The sequence below is a fragment of the Globicephala melas genome, chromosome 16 (genome assembly GCF_963455315.2).
Source record: "Globicephala melas chromosome 16, mGloMel1.2, whole genome shotgun sequence".
Taxonomy (NCBI): Eukaryota; Metazoa; Chordata; class Mammalia; order Artiodactyla; family Delphinidae; genus Globicephala; species Globicephala melas.
Window position 1 is genome coordinate 4,777,004 of NC_083329.1, and position 19,699 is coordinate 4,796,702.

Below are 19,699 nucleotides of genomic sequence, written 5' to 3' on the forward strand. Positions count from 1 at the left end.
CAACCATGGTTCCCCCATCCTCTTCCCCAGCGCCGATGCCTACCCTGCTTTGTCCCAATAATGGCCAAAGACTGAACTGTTCAGGAAAGAAGGGAAGGGGAAAGAAAAGAAGCTTTATTGTGTGAAGCGTGAAATCCCTGAGAAAGTCCTAATGGCAGCAATCAGATGCCCCTGGAATCACCTGTGATGAGACGCAAGCCCACTGGTGAGCTACGGAGGGAACGGGGGAGTCCCCCAGGAAGCAAGATGGTGCGTCCGCTGGTGAGCTATGGAGGGAACGGGGGAGTCCCCCAGGAAGCAAGATGGTGCTGCTGCCTCGTTCGTGACTCCACCACAAGGCTTATCAAAGCCAAAGAGGACGGGGGAGGGATAAATTAGGAGGTGGGGATTAACAGATACACAGTACTATATATAAAATAGATAACCAGCAAGGACCTACTACATAGCACAGGGAACTCTGCTCAATATCTTATAATAACCTATAATGGAAGAGAATGTTAAAAAAGAACATATATATTTATATGTCTGTATAACTGAATCACTTCGCTGTACACCTGAAACTCACACAACATTATAAATCAACTATCCTCCAACAGAAAACTTTTTAAAAAGTCAAGGATAAACGGACTCCATGCTCCACATCCTCCATCATGTTCCATCCTGATCTATTATGGTCCATGATGTTCTATCCTGGTCCATCATGCTCCATCCTGGTCTATCATGGTCCATCATGCTCCATCCTGGTCCATCATGTTCCATCCTGGTCTATCATGTTCCATCATGTTCCATCCTGATCTATCATGGTCCATGAAGTTCCATCCTGGTCTATCATGTTCCATCCTGGTCTATCATGGTCCATCATGCTCCATCCTGGTCCATCATGGTCCATCCTGGTCCATCATGTTCCACCATGCTCCACCATGCTCCAATACGGTTTCTGTGGCTTCATTTAGCAGAGGACATGACATGGAGCCTGTGTGGATCCTCCCACCCTCAACACGGGCCCTGGGGTACACAGGACAAAGCCCAGGGCGCTCACAATAGCTTGGGAGCATAGGAAGCCCCCATCTGGATGCTGCCCAGTTCCTTGGCCTTCCTCAGCCTGCTCCTTCACACTGGACCCGCTCTGCTGGCTTTCTGGAAGTTCTTTCACAGTGTGGGGCTCCCCCTCATGTCTGGGAGGTAGCACACACTGCTTCTTCCCGTCCCTGACCCTCCTCCAAGTCTGCCCAATTCTGCTCATTCTCCAGACGTCCCCGAAAGTTTGTGTGAAAGGCCCCTCTGCTCTGCTCTGCCCTGCCCAGCGCTCACCACGTGTCCTTCAGCAAACCAAATCCTACTTGGCTGTTGGCTCATTCATTCCCTCACCAGATTCTGAGATCCATGAGGACAGGACTGGGTGTCTCTCCTTCCCCGTTGTGCAGTGTACCTGGCATGTAGCTGTAGACACACTCCCAAGATTTTATAAAATGGCACAACCAGTTAAGAGAAAGAACAAAGAACAGATGAAATTCAGCACCCACCAATAGTGAAAATAAACGGGAATTATAAGCAACAGCTGAACAGGTGGCAATAGGTGTACAAAACTAAAGGAGACCAGGGAGGCAAGGAAATGATGCTGTGAAGCTAGAAGAAGGAATGGGATTACTTCCCAGTGGTGGGAAAGGCACCACAATTGCTAGAGGATTGTAGGACAAATTTTGGAATCTTCAAATCTTACAAAGGTCGACAAGAGAAGAAAAGAGCAAGGGAGCACGGCTGCTGCGTGAGGCCATTTCCAGAGCCAATATTAGAGCAGGAGGTGCTGGTGCGACCGGCCGCCCAGGGAGAGGATGCAACTTGACTCGGAGGGGAGCCCAGGCCGAGACTGGATGGACTGAGATGAAGGGCAGCCCACACCCCTGCTGGGTCACGTGGGAGGGTCGCAGCCACAGCCTCACCATAGCTTAGCAGAGAAAATAATTCTGTTCTGAGTTTAAACAGAGAAATTCTTGGCCATGCAAAGTAGCCTCTTACACATGAAACAGTAACGGAGGATGGAAGACAGCCAAAGGGGGAGAGAGGGAGACAGACAGACAGACAGAGACAGGGAGATAAAGACAGAGAGAGAGGGAGACAGAGATAGGGAGACAGAGATAGAGACAGAGACAGACAGACAGACACAGAGAGAAACAAAGACAGAGAGAGGCAGACAGAGACATACACAGAGAGGTAGAAAGAGAAAGACAGACACGAAAAACAGGGACAGAGAGGGAAGGAGACAGAGAGAGATAGAGAAAGACAGAGAAGAAAGATACACAGAGATGGAGACAGAGAGAGTCAGAGAGACAGGACGCTCAGCCAGCCCCAGCGCCAGACCCATGGAGGAAACCATTTGGACATTCCAGCTCCAGGAAAACAAATACCAGCATGGGCAGTTCGTACTGTCAGCATGTGACCGAGGAAGAAACCCGTGCACGGCAGGGCCGAGTGGCTGTCTGGGGGCTCCGGATTCTGGACTTCTACCCGGTAGCTTTCCTCTGAAGCCTCTACCACTTCACTGAAGGAGGTTTGCTGCCCCTTGTCTTCTGCATGAATTATCTTGTTTTGAACCTCTTGTGACACTCTTGGATCGTGGTTCTCCACAGAAACAGAGCCAATAGGAGATACACATACATAAGGAGAGAGACGTATTTTAAGGAATTGGCTCACGTGCTTGTGGGGTCTGGCACGTCCAAAAATTTGTAGGGAAGGATGGAAATGCAGGCGGGGTTGAGGCTGCCCTCTTGAGGCAGAATTTCTTCTTCTCTGGGAATCCTCAGGTCTTGCTCTGAAGGACTTCGACGGATTAGACGAGGCCCACCCGTTACAGAGGGTCACCTCCTCTACTTTAAGTCAGCTGATGGTCGATGTTCACCACACCTACCAGCAACACCTAGATTGACGTTTGACTTACCGGGCGCTAGAGCCTAGCTGAGTTGACCCATAAGACGAACTAACCATTGTAGGCCTTTTGTCCAGGGCTGACACAGTATCATCAACTCAGTTATAACAAATGAGTTGTTATTATAACAACTCAGTATTATCAAAATGAACTCTGCTGTGCCCCCCGTCCCACACAGCTCTTTTTCGCCTCCCCTCACAAGCTTGGGCCACTCACTGCATGCAGGTCTTCACAGGACCTGTGAAGGGTTATTGGCTCACTACGTTTCCTGTTACCATCATCACCAACTAAACAGTAGAGTTTAAATAATTCAGAAAAGGCAGATTGGAAAAAAAAAAAAAAAAAGTAAAAGTCCCCAAATAGACTTTAACAAGTAAGTAAAATACTAAAAAGTAATTAGAACTAAAAAGCAAAAGCCCAAATCCATTACACCAACAAAGACTTTGGTGAACATAAAACATAAAGTCCAATGCCATAAAAAAAAAAAATCCAGAGCTGAAGATAACAAAATCTGCAAAATCTGTAAGGAATTGAAAGAGATCAAATCTTTACGTGAAAGACTAATCTTAACATTGATTAAAAAATAATTTTTTAAAATATAATACTAGGAAGCAATCTTCAAGCACCAAGGGTTGTTTTTCAATAAGAAAAAATTTTTACACTTATAAGACATAGTTTATATACTATCTTCTTTTAATAAAGATTTGGGGAAAGCACATGTTAAACTGAATAGTTAAAGATGGATTTGTAATACACGAGGAAGTATTGTGAAAGACGAAAGAATAAAACCAAATTTAACTGAATGCGTGAGAGCTAAATTTGGCTTTGAGCTTCCTGGCCATCAAAGCAAAAAGAGACAATAAGACCCTCACCATTCCTGTTTTAAAGCAAGTATTCTCAACGAGGCAATATCACCCGAAGGTGATGAAAACTGGTTCTTGGGGAACAAAACAATAATCTTACTTTGTCAGTGTAAAAAGCAGAGATAGTCATAAAGTATGTAAACAGATGTATGGTATATCCCTACTGTTAAAACTTCTGGAGAGAATGATTAGAAAAAAAAATGTCTAAAAAGACCCCTGGGACGCAATTATGAAAAAAGGTTGAGAAACACTGTTTCTGAGTAAAAGGAATACATTAGTGCAGCTAGAGAGGTAAGCTGTCCTCTCGAACCTCCTTCTAGAAGGAATGTCTCCAGAAGACACTTGATGACACAGACGTCAGTTTCCCCTTGACTATAGTTTTGTAGCCCATGTTGATTTAAAAGGTAAAAAAAAAAAAAAAAAATTGTGTCTGCCTAGCTTGAGAAGTTCACTTTTTGTAAATATACTTTCATATTTATATTAGGAGATTTCTGTAACACCTGTAAAAAGTGTCCACTTTTCCTTTCCTAACTGTTGTGTTTGCCACGTACCTGGCAGCTCTGGAGGCCAGCGTGGAATTTCCGGCGGCTGGGGGGATGGGGACATGGTGTGGGGGGGCAGGGGGCGGGGGGGACCCGGACGGAGTGTGCAGTCCAGAGATCATCCCGTGAGACTTCCTGGCGGATGTGGCGGTGCAGGGCGAGAACTAGAACCCAGATGCTGTTCTAGAATAAAAACAACCGTTGCCATAGGGCCAGGAACTATTTTTATAAATTTCGGCTAGAGCTTCCTCGAGAAGTGAAATACTGACTCTCCAAATATCACCCGCGGCCAAAGGCTGGCCCCTCCCAGGTGGGTGTGCCCCTGCAATTATCTTAGGATGGTGGATAATATCTGGTTTCTAACATACTCAATGGAGCATGAATATTCATGTTGGTCAAAGAGTAAAAATTCAAGAAGAAAACCATTCCATATTCACGTGTGTCTAAAATTCCCTGCGGGGGAGGGGGAACCGGATATTTACAAGTTCGAATAAACTGGGGACCAGCCATGGAGCCAGCGAAGGATCCCCCAAGCCTCCTGGGGATTCCGCAGCAGCCTCCTTCGAGGCCTGGTTAGAAGGGGCAGAGGCACACCCTTGTGTTTAACCAGGGACACATTTGGATGGAAAGCAGGACCCCAGCGCCTTCTTTGTTTCTTGCCGCCTAAGATTTAGAGAAAGCTGGGAAGTCTGATGCCCCTCAAGTGCAGTGACACACCCCAGTAAACAAAGCCCTCTCTCAAATTAGCAGCTGAAAAGGCTAAAAGGGGATGTAAGTAAAGTGCAGCCAGAGGGCCCCGGGGTTGGGCTGAGGGGAGAGAGCTCCAGCCTTCCCTGGGCTCAGGTCTGCTCTGTCTGTAAGGACGGGCAGAGACGCATGCAGAGGCGTGTGGGTGCTGTCTATCTGGCCTCCAAGTCAGAGATAATTAAACACAGATGATTAAGACCGGCGTTTGAGGAGGATGTACATAACAGATAAACAGGCATCACAAAGCTCTTTAAGAAAGCAAAATGGAAAACAGCAGCTTTTAGATTTTACATCAAGGGATAAAAACATAGTATGTCAGACACTGCGAGTCGTTTTAAATGACATTTTATTTTTCGTTGTCATGGATTAACTTTCGAGCCTACTAGAAGAATATCATGATTATAGTGAATAAAAAAATATAGATGGTAGAATAAAAATATTAGGTTATACTAAGTTAGTTTTTTTTTTTTAAAACATCCTCCACAATGATTTTTAGGACTTGAGCTTTGGGGAAAAAAACCAAGAAAACTTAATTTGGGTTTTTTTTACACTTCCCTCAGTTAAACGTTAAGAACACATATCGGGAACCATTTGCGGACACGTATTACAATAAACAGAAGGACCACAAAAATTAAAACAAGTTCTAAAGACCCTCATATATACAAACTTCTGTACAGAATGAGCACAAGAAGAATTCACCCAGTTAAAACCATCTCCTGTGGTCTACGTATTGTTTTTCGAAAAAGAGAGAAAATTGATCTGCCTATACTCATTTATTTTTCCACTTGATCCCAGTATTTTAAATGGTGTCTCCACTCCATAAATTAGTAACTGTTCAGTAGCGGAGAAATATCCTATTTTAAAGTATACCAAAGGAAATCAGGGACTTCCCTGAAAGGGCTGACCTTAGTTGCCTGATGTAAGTTGAAGGGACACTCAACCAACAAAAAGTCACATCACCAGGTGCAGCCAGGAGGGTCTGAGAAAACATCCTGCAAGAGTCAGCCGGCGTTTGGCCTCGAGAGATGAGGGTTCCTAAGCTGTTATTACACAGTTCTGCAGTGAAGGCCTAAGCTCTCTTACTGCGCTCCACTCAGGTCAACCGGCCTCTCTGCTAATGTGTCATTTGGCACAAAAAGAAAGGACTTCTGGGCAAGACTTAGGCTTTCTCAAGACGGACACACTCAGAAGCCTCCGACTTTGATAAACATAAAAGCACGTCCCAGGCCCGTATCCACCTCGCTCCCCAGTGCTAAAGCCCTCTCACTCAGTGGCTGGAGACGAACTCCTGTTAAGGAAAAGCAATTGCACTAAACATCAGACATCACAGGCCCAATGAGGTAAACGCCAGACGTGGGAGAAGATGCGGAGGGAGAGGAAGGATACCAGCTGGCTCTCTGGCGGGCGCTGCGCGTTCACTGCACGATCCCCGAGTCCACTGAGGTCTGCTTGCGCGTCGTCTTGGGAGGCGGCGGCGGCGGGGTCTTGCTGGGCAGCGGAGGGGGGAGATGCTGGAAGACAGAAAACGGGGGAGACTCCAGGGGGGTCTGAGCCGGCAGGGGGGGCGCGGTGAGGGAAAGTCGACCTGCAGCCCTGGGCGGGAACTGCCCTCTCCTCGTGACTCGGGGCAGGCAGGTCGGCCACGCTCAGGACTGCGTGGCTGTGGCCCCGGCCACTATTTCACACGTAGTACGTCACACGTCTGACCAGCCCCTGAGACGCGTAACCGCTGCTCTTTGGGTGGTGGTTTTAAATCCACGTGCTGTTGACCTAAGGGCCCCTGGAAATGGACCGGGTTCATAAGTGAGCAGCTGAAATGGTTAAGGACAAGTGAATGTGGGCAAAGCAGGACCCAGGGCCAGCCAGGCAGCCTGTGGCCATGTCACAGCTGAGCCTCCTGGGGTGAGGACCACCCAGAGGCCCCTCCTCATGACCCCTGAAGATGCCCCGAAATGGTTCAGGGACGAAGTCCTTGGAGATGCTCTCCATGGGTGGGTGGCTGCGAGGCCTGCTTTGCTCTCAGAAATGGCAAGACCACACGAGAGAGGGTCAGCAGGTGGGCCATGGTGGCACCTGCGGCCACCATCCAGGTGACCCGTTGACAAGGTAGTTTCTCATCCACAGTCGCTTCCCAAACTGTAAACAGAGGAGGATGAACAAGGCTAGGGGGGTGTTTAAATTCTTCACGAGGGGAGCCCAGTTTATCAAGAAACGGGTGCAGTTGTGCTCTAATAAAAGTTTATTTACGAAGACAGGCGGCGGGCTGGACGTGGCTTATGGGACACTGGTGGCCTTAGGTTCTCAAGAATGGATTTACGGGCTTCCCTGGTGGCGCAGTGGTTGGGAGTCCGCCTGCCGATGCAGGGGACACGGGTTCGTGCCCCGGTCCGGGAAGATCCCACATGCCGCAGAGCGGCTGGGCCCGTGAGCCATGGCCGCTGAGCCTGCGCGTCCAGAGCCTGTGCTCCGCAACGGGAGAGGCCACGACAGTGAGAGGCCCGTATGCCGCAAAAAAAAATGGATTTATAACCGTAACGGCAATAAGAGAAACGGAATGTACCTGTCAGGGTGTGAATGATGAAGGGCAGTTGGTGGCCTTGCTCTTGGTGGGCACGTGACACGCACAAGAGGTCAACGTGTGTTGACCACATGAATAAAGAAATGAGTGAACAAATGAACGAATGAGTGAATGAATGAGCAGAGGAACAAATAAACAGACCAGGATAAGTGGGCACATGCCACAGGTAGAACAAACCAGAAAAAGATCACAAAGCACTGGCCTCTAGCTAAGGCTGAGAGTGCACTGTTAACAGCCTCTCAGGGGAGGTTCACATTCAGCTCAATGTGAGAAAAGAAGTTTCAAGGACAGAACAGTGACGAAGCCGTGTCTTAACTCATTGCCCAGATTTCCTCCTGATTCTGAGACACACAAATACTAAAGTGATCTAGGGCTTAAGAGAGAGAAGAGAAGCAATGTGGAAACACAGAACTGATGTAATGATATTTAGACACTGTAACCAGGCAAGTGAAAGAACAGACTTGTAAATCTTTTTAAGTTGGTAGGAACGGTCAAAAGAAATACCGATTTCTGGCTCTGATGAGGCGTTTGCTTGTTGACACATGGAAGTAAACAGTGCGGGCCGGTGTGAGCGGCGCAGGGCCAGGCCACAGTCGCAACTGCCCTCTGTGCCAAAGACGTGCATGGTGGGCTCATCACCACTGAGCGGCTTGAGAGCTCGGACTACCGGTCGTAACAGGCCTTTCAAAAGAAATGACAGCTTAAAGTGGCAACAACTAGAAAGAGAGTTGACTACAAGCCCGAGGCTGGTCAATGAGAGTGACAGGAGGACATGTATCAGCCCCCAAGGAGGGCGAACCGATCGTTATCCCACAACAGCTCTTGGGGCCTGCAAGGGAGGCACCCCTGGAAACCCAGCTGCTTCCAGAGATGACACCCTAACCCACAGGCATGCCTCCTGAAGGGGTACTCACACTGCAGGTACGTCAAACAAGACACCGGCAGCAAGGCGACTTGGGTAATTAATCTCATGGAACTCACACCCCTTTATAAATGGAGCCGAAGCTTGTGCATGTCTGTCCTTCCTCCAACAGCAGTGGCAGCAGTAACTCAGAGGATGTGTCCCAGAAACCGAGACCATCAAATGTTGCCCCCGAATTGATTTGTAACAAAAATGGACTTGCTTCACACTTCCAAGTTCAGAATTTTCAGTGTAGGGAGACCTGGGGGACATTCTTGCTTTTCCGATAAAATAAAGATATGAAAATCAAGATGGAATCGGTTAACTACGCTGTTAGGAAAACAACACCCCAACCAATCAACGATCTCTCTCAACTCCCTCCGTCTCTTTTTATTCTAACCTGTCGTGAAAATCGCGGGAAGGGTCAGACTTACATTTCCTTAGTTGCTACGAACTGTTCCAGCTTCCTAAAAAGCCATCATGGGGCACCGGGTCCCTTCTCCGGCCGGTCCCCCATCATGGAATCTCGAGGGACAGAGGGCTGACCCGAAAGGCACTGCTGCCTTGGAAGCAGGAACCACCCCTTCAGCACCAAAGAGGAAGCCCCACCGCTTGTCTGGTTTTCTTGCGCAAGAGGAATAATCGAATAAATATACTGTCAATAAATCCCCTCTTTCTTCTGCTCCTCTCACAAGAAGATAATAAACTTGCAGAAAGCTCAGTGAAAAAGTCTCCATTAAAAAAAAAGAAAGAAAGAAAGAAGAAAGAATGCAGGATTTATATTGTTTTAGAAGGGGAAAAACACAGCTTGCTGTTATGGAAAGAATCGTGGCCACATGACTACCTCATGTCTTCGATGTTCTTCTACAGGAGTTCTGTTGCCGTATAATTACGTTAGAGAGGCTGACCAGCTGCACGTGTGATCGGGGATATTCTACTCCTCAGCCTGCATGGCTTTAATTTCATTAGGCTGTGAATAGCGTGGCTGGGGGAGGATGAACCTGGATGCGATCACCCGGCGCTGCTGGGTCATTTCACGTGGGCACGCGGACCTCTGCACGCAGCCGGGCCAGTGAACAAAGGAGAGGCCTGTGTGACAGCAGCCTTAAGAAGCAGGAGAGAATGCGGGGGGATCTCAAAAGAATGTTTCTAGAGCCGTGAGCCGGTAACAGAGGCATGGGTTTAGGTGTTTTTTTCAGGCTTTTAGCTGACGTTTGCATAAGTAGGCAGGCCCAGAGGCCAGAGCAGTGAGCACATCAGACACGATTAATGACGGTCTCCGAGGGGGGACTAGCCTGGGCACCAGTGTTGACGAGGGTTCGAGTTGGCAGACCATGCTTGCGGCAGCCAGCACCCCGAATCTAAACGGGGTGGGGTAGGTTTCAGGGCTAGAGGTGTGGCTAGGGATGGGGGGCCTCGGGGAACAGAGTTTGCCCAACCTTGCTTCTCCTTTGCAGATTCTCTGTGCGGCAAGTGCCCGTCCCCACCCGGGAGTGGCCGGTGCGAGGGCGGCTGCCTGGAGGAACTGCCGGGACCTGGGCTTCTCAAGGGCGAGGCTGGTGTCCAGGAGCACCGGCCCCCGACCATGTGTGGCACTGGCCAGCTTCTTAAAAAGTCAGACAAACCTTTTCATACAAAAGCTACTTCTCAACACCACACTTTCCTAAGAAGTGCAGTGACCTCCAAGGTCACGAGAGTGGCCCTTCGATCCACTGGCTGGAGTTCTTCCCCCTTTGCCTTGTCCTGAGGGCCCCATGGGAAAGTGCGTCCCTGCAGCGAGGACACAGAATGACAGACCACACGCGCCGGCGTTCCAACCACTGTGACCTCTGCTCGGAATCACATCTCGGCTTGCCCAGAGTCAACACGCTAACACGAGGAAGGAGGGGTTTGTACCTGGTGCGGAGAAGGATGTGAGCCACCCACTCCCCGAGTCCTGACTTACCCTCTGCTGAGGAGGAGGGGGCGGGGGGCTCGGCAGGCCTGTCAGGTCCAGGTTCTCGGCCAAGGCCCCATAGTCTGCGCTGGTGCCTTTAAGAGGCAGAGGGGGCGGAACCTCAGCCGCGTCCAGTCCAGTCATGCCATTCAGCTCCAAACCTGGGAAACAGGGTGCATCAGAGTCAAACCCACATCCCCAGCAGGCGTGGACGCACACACAGCGGCTCTGTGCTCTCTCAGGAGTGGCAGGGAAGCGGGAACCCCTTCTCCTCCCAGAAATGCTTGTCAACAGGGCACAGAAGAGAGCAGAGATGGGCAGAGGAGGCCAGGGGTGGCATTGCCTCCGAAGGGCATGCTCTAGAAAGAGAATACCAACTATCACGAGATGCCTAAAACCTGAGCTTAAAGGACAGACCAGACCACTGGAAAAACAGCCGTGTCGACCTGGGACCCTTATTTATTTTATTTACTGTTCATTTATGTACTTACTATTTATCTATTTATTGATTTATTTCTGCATGCTGCACCCTGAGGCCTGCAGTATCCTAGTTCCCCGACCAGGGACCGAACCCGGACCCTCAGCAGTGAAAGCACAGAGTCCCAACCACTGGACCGCCAGGGAATTCCCAACCTGGGACCATTCTGATCCCTCCTAGGCCCCTCTGCCCTGGTGGCATCTACACAGCTTGGGGTCACAAGGACTGTCTACGCCTGCGGTTTTCAGAGCCCAGCCGGGACGCTGCACCAGGCGTCCTGCAGTTATGAGCCGGGGAGCTTCACTAAAGCCAAGTCTAATAACACAGCTTCCAAGCAGCCACCTGCCTTTCAAAACTCTCACACCAGGAAAAGCCAATTGTACGAAACGCAGTTATTAGCAGGAGCAGCCTCTGCGGCGGGTGCTTTAAGTAAGCCGAGGGGAAGTACCGTTTTTAAAGCGAAGCAAAAAGGAGCTGTTTTCAGACAGAGGAGTGATCATTAAGGCAATATACTTTCTCAGCCTTTGTTGAGACTCTTAGAAATAATGTGTCATTTATGTTAAAGAGAGAAAAACTGACATTTTTGCTGTTGGGTCTCTTTCAAAGTTTTCCCCGATGATGCGTCTGACGAAAAACCCTTCACTAGGAAAGTGCCTCCTAGGAAGAGTTGTGTCAATTTATGAGGAAGTCTTGCAGTTGAATCCAGGGGCAAGAAGGCGGTCTCTGATTGAATGACTGCCCTCGTGACTGGTTGTTTTTCTTACGGTATTTATTTCAAAGTTACCATTTTAACCATTTTTAAGTGTACAAATCAGTGGCATCGACCACATTCACACTGTTGCACAACCATCAGCACTATCAATTGTATCACCCCAAACACAAAGGCTCTACCCTGAAAGTGATAATTCCCCCTCCGCTCTCCCCCCGACCCCTGATAACCTCGAATCGACTTTCTGTCTGCATGAACTTGACTATTTCAGCTATTTCATGTAACTGGAATCGTATTTCTGTCCTGGCTTATCTCGCTTAGTGTTCTCCAGTTCATGCGTGTTGCAGCACGTACCAGAACTTGCTTTGTAACGGATGAATCGTATTCTACCGCATGGGGATTTCTCCGGATGTACATTTCAGTTTAACTATTCATCAACTGATGGACCCTTGGGCTGTTTCCACCCGTTGGCTGTTGTGAATGACGCAGCTATGAACATTCACGTGCAAGAATTTGCTTGAGTCCTTGTGTCCAATTCTCTGGGGTAAACGTCTAGGAGTGGGCTTGCTGGAGGTTATGGTGATTCTATGTTTAATCTCAAGGAACCCCTAAAGCGTTCTCCACAGCAGCTGCAATGGTGCCTGTTTTTAGCTATTTATAAAAAAAATTAAAATATTTTTGAAGAAGATCACTGGTTATAGTGCAAGGATGTGAAACTAGGACATACCAGGAGACCATCTCCCTTCCAGAGCCCAGAAACTCGTGGCTCTCTCAGGCTCATTACCGTGGCAGCCCTGACTCCTGACCAGATGGACCACCTCCAGATTCTGCTACTCCCCTTTCAGCAAGAAGAAACCAGATGTTGAGGACAACTGTTTGCTGCCCTGCACAAGCCACTCCTCAGGCTGGTACTCCCCGTCCCCCCGCTTTTTTTTTTAAAGATTTTTTTGATGTGGACCATTTTTAAAGTCTTTATTGAATTTGTTTCAATATTGCTTCTCCTTTTTTTTCTTTTTTGCGGTACGCGGGCCTCTCACTGCTGTGGCCTCTCCCGCTGAGGAGCACAGGCTCCAGACGCGCAGGCTCAGCGGCCATGGCTCACAGGCCCAGCCGCTCCACGGCATGTGGGATCTTCCCGGACCGGGGCACGAACCCGTGTCCCCTGCATCGGCAGGCGGACTCTCAACCACTGCGCCACCAGGGAAGCCCTTGCTTCTTTTTTAAATGCGTTTTGGTTTTTTGGTCACGAGGCATGTGGGATCTCAGCTCCCCAACCAGGGATGGAACCCACACCCCCTGAACTGGAAGGTGAAATCTTAACCACTGGACCACCAGGGAAGTCCCCCCCATCCTCTTTCTCCGGCCGCCCTCATTCTGCTGCTGCCCTAACTCCCTGCCACTTTCTTCCTGCCAGGATGCTGCCTCTCTGGCCGGCCTGATTTGAGTGGTGAAAAGCCGGGTACCACTTGCAGTGGGTTCCACAGCATCTGTCCACAATTCACACCCACCCGGAACCTCAGAATATGACCTTCTTTGGAAATAGTGTCTTTACAGATGTATTAGTTAAGGATCTCGAGAGGAGATCATCCTGGATTTACGATGGGCCCTAAGCCCAATCTCCAGTCTCCTGTACGAAGAGGACAGAGCACAGAAACACGGAGAACAAGGCCTGGGAAGAGAGGGGAGGGATTGGAGTGATGCGTGGACAAGCCAAGGAACGCCAAGGACTGCCGGAATCCACCAGAAGCCGGAAGAGGCACGGGCAGATTCTCCCTGAGACTCTACACGGCGGCAAGGCTGTTGATACCTCGGTTTCAGACTTCGGGCCTCCAGACTGTGAGAGAGTAACTTTCTGATCCTTTAGGCCACCATGTCTGTGGCGATATATCGAGCGGCCCTAGAAATCGGGCAAAACTGCAAAGTAAGTTCTACCCTTAGCCCCTCAGCACAGCCTGGCAGGGCTTCTTTCCTTCCCATTCCTCCTGGACGCAAAAAGGCTCACAACTCCCCCACCCCGCCCCCATGGGCTGCATTATCTGGTGACACGAAATGGAGGACATTCCACATGCGTCTCGAGTTACCCCCAGCACACAGGAGGTCTGCACATCTGAACGGGCCCCATGCTTTCCTCCCAGGGAGCGCAGGAGCCCAGGACTGGGCTTTGGCCTGATTTGCTTTAGTCCCAGGGGACATTCCCAGGAAGTCAGGCGCTTGTCAAAACTCTCACCATCTGCTGGACAGAGAGGGTGGGTCTAACTTTAGAGACTTCGATCAAGGGGGAGGTCACAGAGCAGCGTCAGGAATTCAAATGTGGACAGTGTCCCACTTACTGGACTGCAGGCTGAAGCTGAGCTTGGCCCTCGGTGTGACCGGAGGAGGCGTGTGCTGGGAGGACGGGGAGGACGGTGACACCGAGAAGCGCCTTTCACTGCCCATGACGTTGATCACCTGGCTCTTCGGTCTCTGGGGCCGCAGGGGACTTATCTACATCAGAGGGACGGAAAGAGCACAGTTAGGATCTGTCATGGGCTGAGTTGTCTCACTGCAAAAATCCCTATGTTGAAGCCCTAATCCCTCAGCACCTGCGAATATGACCTTATCTGGAAATAGGGTCTCTGCAGATGGTCAAGTTAAGATGAGGTCGTTACAGTGGCTCCTAATCCAATATGACCGGTGTCCTTATAAAAGGGGGAAATTTGGACCCTGACCCGTGCACACAGGGACAGCGCCACGCGAACACAAAGGCAGAGATCAGGGTGATGCTTGCACAAGCCAAGCGAGGCCAAAGACTGCTGGTCGCCCGCCAGACGCTGGGGAAGAGGCCAGGAGCAGATGCCCCTCACAGCCTCAGAGGGAACCAGCCTGGCTGACACCTTGATCTTGGACGTCCAGCCTCCAGACCGTGAGACGATCAACCTCTGTCGTTTCAACTGCCCAGCCTGTGGTACTTTGTTACGGCAGCCCTGGCAAACTGATACAGCTTCACAATAATCTCCTCACCCACTCTGGGGCTGATGTCACATCACAGGTTTCCTGGACATAAGTGTAATGTGGGCCATTCAGTGGGGGTGAGAGCACACAAGGAGAGCTCCAAAGGGTCACGAGTGGACTCAACGACCAGCTCAGTGACCGGAACGCCTCAGGCACCTAATTTCTTGGTCTTTCTTGGCAGGTACGTGAAAATCTAGAAACTCGCCGAAGGATTTTTTTTATTCATCTCCTGTTTCTTCTCTCATGCTACGCTATTACTGAGTAGGAATTCTTTCCACTTTTCATTGCATTTATCCTCCCCATCTCTGACTTTCGGATGCCCTTGACTTTTCCCACCTAAGCCTTTTCCTGCAACTGTAACATCGGGGTGTTTTATTTATCTATTTCTTACAACCTGCTCTCAGATCATTAGGCCTGGGGGAACACAAGCGGTTCAAAATACTCCCAAGGTAGGAGTCATTAGCAAAGTTATTAACCCAGCTGAGAAGGAGGAATGAAGATTTCTGCTCCGGGACAGGCAGGGCGGGAGGGCAGGGCTCTGGGCCTGGTTCCGGGGGCTTCATTCCTGGGCCTGCTGGTGAGGGTCAGCTGCAGAGCCGGTGGGCGGCAGCGTGTGCCTCTCAGTGGTCTGCAAAGGCAGGGCCTCCCCGGAGGTACTGAGGCTGGAAGGAGGGGGGGAAGGCTTAAGCCCTTTGGTAAACGGGGGACTGAGGGGACACTGGCCAACAGGCCGACCTCCAGAACTATACTACGCCAACGAAGGAGATACCGGAGACCAGGTGTCATCCCTCATCTGCAGAAACTGATGAGTTCCCTGCAGCTCAACTGCTGCGGGAGGTCTGGGACAGCCTGCTGAGCTTGGGCTCCTCCTCGGGTGCGTGTGTATAGGGACTGGAGACGGAGATTCAGGGATTGCATAGGTGCCCCTCCCATCCTTCCCACCCCATCCCATAAGTGCACATTCTGACAATTCGGGGAGCAGAGGACATTTTACTGGTGAGATGCAAACTGCACGTGGAGGCTGCCCCTCTTGCTCCAGGCAGACTCTGAGAGGCTTAGCTAGAGGTCATGAAATTGTCGATGATGCAAATTCAGGCAGGAAGCCTAATCCAGCCCCGTGGAGGGAACAGAGAAAACCTCTGCAGAAGCATGAGGAGGCCAGGTGGACGCACAGAGCAGTGCAAGCCCAGCGCCGCCCCAGGGAATGGGGCTACTGCCGCCACTCAGTAACCCTGCCTCTCACGGACCCCACCAGCCCACCTGCTCTGTCCCGCAGCACCTGGCTGGTTATAGGCACACGGAGGCTTGAATAGGAAACTCCAGGTGCCTAACTGGACTCACAGACCTTGCCAGCAGCTGTAACCCGGAGGACAGACTGCTACCGGGGCTGGACAAGAATAGCCAATCTGCCTCCAGCGAGAAGTCAGGAGGCCCCTGCAGCTACAGCCGTGGTTATTCTGGGACTCCTCAGAGGCCGACAGCAGGGTCAAGGTTCTGTGCTCTGACCTTGGTGGGTTCTTGTGCATTGGCTGAGGGTACCCCAGGACAGCCACGGGGGGCGGGGTGCACTTTGTGCCGGAACTCAGCCCATCTTCACTAGCATCCTCGCGGGAAAGCAGGGCCACATGGGGAGGGACAGGCTTATACCGTGACGATGGCTGAGCCTGGCACGTCCTTTCCCTTCTCTGCACGCAACTTAATTCTGTTCAACTCTGCCACGTGGCTCAAATTCTCTGAGGCCCTCAGTTTTAACATCTTAAAGTGGAGCTTAAATGAAAATGTACGGAAGACTTGCACAGGCTCTGCACTTAGTAAATATTCAAAAAATGTTGCTGTTCGTTCCCCCACCCAGTGATGGTGTCTGGACTCTAGAGAGAGGGGGGTGCCAGCCAGTCCCAGCGGGGTCGCTGGTCTCCCAACTTTCCAGAAGAGCGGACAGAGCACAGGGGGCGGGGGCGGGCTCGTCAGAAACCTCTGGATCCCACTGCACGAGGCTGCATCTGGGCGTTTAGTGCTAAGCCTGTGGCCAGTCCCGCCCCGGGCCCTGCACCCTGGGCCCCTGCACTCTGCAGTGAAGCACCGAAGCCCAGCTGCAGTCCGAGCTGTGTGCAAAGGCCTCGCGAGGGCGTCTGCCTTCATGAGGACCGCGTTGTGGCTCTGGGGTCTCCCTTCCACCTCTAAACACCCAAGCGGCACGTGGCAGCTGGTCTCCACGGCGTGCGGCCTGGATGGAACATAGCCTCTGGTATTCAAGATATAAACAAGCAGTGAAGTATGTCTTATTAAACGGTGGTCCCACCTGAGCCCTTTGATAAGCAACCCTTCAGTAACAGCTGGGACAGGTCATGGACTCCCTGCCCAGGGCAGGCACATTCTTGGTCACCATACAGGCAAACGTCCATCCATTTTGACAGGGAGGCAGCTCTAAGCCTGACTTGACCTTTGACGCTGATGGCCTCGGAGAGCCTCTTCTTTATTTTGTCTCCGGTCTACAAATAGTACGTCCTGAATACAGCTCACCCCAGAAGCTGTCCGTGCCTAATTTTTGCCCCCAGACTCCAAACGCTGCTATGCGCTGCTGGGAGCAGAGGCAGTTCCCATCCCCCCAGGCCCAGCCCTGGGAGGAGAGCACGTGCTGCTTGGGTTTCACTGCCATCACACAACCCCAGACTCTGGAATGAACGAGATTCCCAGGGATCCATCTTTAATGTCAACTCACCAGCACGTGACACGTTAAGTCCCTGAAAATCCTTCTGAAAGACGGCCAAGGGATTTAGGCATGGAGCACACGAGGCTGGGAGGATGACATAGGCCTGTGTACAGCTGCCACAGCCCAGCGGGAAGGGGCTCTGGGACACTAGCGGAGCAGATTATAACATTCGGGCAGAAACGGTGGCTTAGTGATTTCTGGTCAGGAAGGGGCAAGGGAACAGCGTTAGCTGGCCCGGAGTACTGCTCTCTGACAACAACAGCAACCTGTTCATCTCCAGAGACGTCCGGATGTCTAATGGAAGCAAGTCCAACTTTGCTGTGGAGCCTAGAACCATGTGGGGCCTGCTGATGGCTGGGGCCCCTGTGGGATGGAGGATGGACCACGGGGGCAAAGATGAGCATCCTCTGGAGAGATGCAGCTCTCCTCTGTGCCTCTGGATGCCCTACGGCATCAGTTATACAAGGGGAGGGCTGCGAGAGAACCCCGATTTTCAAATGACTATTTCACAGCCAATGCAGTGAAATCCAATTGACAGCCCCCTCGGCTAAATGTGCCGCATAGACAGGTCCCGGCAGCTACCGCGGAGCGAGGGAAAGCTCCCTGGGAAATTACCGTTTCTGAAAGGATCACAGCCTCAGATTGCTGCAGGGGAATGTCGGTGGGTTTAAATTCTTTATCAAATATCTCTTGATGTTTGCTGTTCCTTTTTTCCTTCTTCTTGTCCTTCTTCTCTTTATCTGGGTCGTCCTTGTCTAGCTTGTCCTGGGACCGGGAGTGCATTTTCTTTGGCAGGAGGGGTTCCAGAGCAAACCTAAAGGAAACGGTTCTTTAAATCAATGACGTCTTACTAGGACAGCCACTGCTTTTCGCCCTGCAGCTCCATGTAAAGTCACTCAGAATGAATCAGGTGCTCCCTGGGAAATGCCCACTTTTACAAGGAAAGAAAGGATTTTAAAAGGAAGGTCAAGGGAGACTTAAGATACATATTGCCGACTGCAATGGTTATAGTTTTGAATCTCGATAAAAACGAATTGGAAAAAAAATAGAACACTTACAGGATGATGAGGGAAATGTAAAGTCTTACTGGATATGGGATGACTGTACTCAGGGATTATTGTTGATTTACGACGGGAGGATGGTATTTGGCGTCTATTTCAGAAGGGAAGCCCTCACCTTTGACAGAGTCATACTGAAATATTCACGAATGCAATGAGGAGAAACAGGCAGATGCTAACGCGAAGATATGTCCGTATTGGTACACAGGTGGCTTCCATTTGACAGCCCTTTGATGGCTCAGTGAGAAACAAGCCAATTCCAGCTTGCAAGGATGTGGAGACGCCCTCAGATTTTTAGCTGAGAACTGAGCTTGAGACAGAGATTCTGGGTCTCAGCTCTGCCACCTTCTGGTGAGTCTCCACAACCTCTAAGCACCATGGGCTGGATGTCCCCCTTCACTAAATGAAATGGAATGAAAATGGTATTTAAGAAGACATATGATCTCTTAAAAGAAGCTAGAGTCATACAGTCATATAGGAGAAATAGCCTATATTGTGATTTCTGATAAATGTGTTTTTTAAACTGGTCTACCCATCATTCTCATATGGTTAAGAGAAGCAAAGGGGTCAGCTGAGAGGGTTCACGGAAGCTCCCTGCCCTTGAGCTGCCCAATGTCAGGCAGCCCCTGAGCCCTGTGGGAGGGCAAATCCCACCCCCGTAACGCGGGCTGTCAGGATAAGGGGCCAGGTCCCGAGCCTGCCCCTGGGAGCCCCCAGTTCTCACTGAGACCTTCCAAGCCTGACTTCCTGGGACACCTGGAGACTGAAGTGTCTTCTTCAAGGGGACACTGATTGTAAGAGAAGGAAATCTAGAAAGCCTGTCACATTGCCATCCTAGCTGTGGTTTCTTTCAAACTTTTTTGTGAACGGGACATTGAGAACAAAACCACTGCTCTGAATAAGACCATTCCAGCACCTTGGCTCCCCAACATGGGAGAGGTAACATGGAAGTCAACACGTATTAGATGGGTCATTCACAAAACCACATTTCAAATCCACAGAAGACGCCGACTGCTGAGAGCAAGAATCACATCTGCTACGTTTTGTAAAAAAAAAAAAAGAAAAAACTGGATGGTCAGCAGGTATTGAATGTAGGCATTGATTATCAATAGCTGCTAACATCACTGCAAGGGAGAGAGACACGAATGTCCTTCTGAATGGAAGAACCAATTGAAGTCATCCTGTCTCCAACTCATGCCTGAACGTGCACAAGCCTCTAGATGTGACTACTAATCTGCAGGATATATGAAAGACAGAGAAACA

General features: G+C 50.3%; 1 protein-coding gene across 3 annotated transcripts in view; it reads right to left on the reverse strand.

Moving 5' to 3' along the window:
- Positions 1-5,404: 5,404 nt before the first annotated feature.
- DOCK1 (dedicator of cytokinesis 1) overlaps positions 5,405-19,699 on the reverse strand; it is a 523,633-nt gene continuing 509,338 nt past the window's right edge. For all 3 annotated transcript variants that reach the window (XM_060286253.1, XM_030832075.2, XM_030832074.2), the window contains 4 exons: positions 17,994-18,192; positions 14,008-14,161; positions 10,500-10,651; positions 5,405-6,586 (listed from right to left, as the gene is read on the reverse strand). In XM_060286253.1, the coding sequence (XP_060142236.1) occupies positions 6,491-6,586; positions 10,500-10,651; positions 14,008-14,161; positions 17,994-18,192 (601 nt within the window). In that variant the 3' untranslated portion in view covers positions 5,405-6,490. The remainder of the gene's footprint in view (positions 6,587-10,499; positions 10,652-14,007; positions 14,162-17,993; positions 18,193-19,699) is intronic.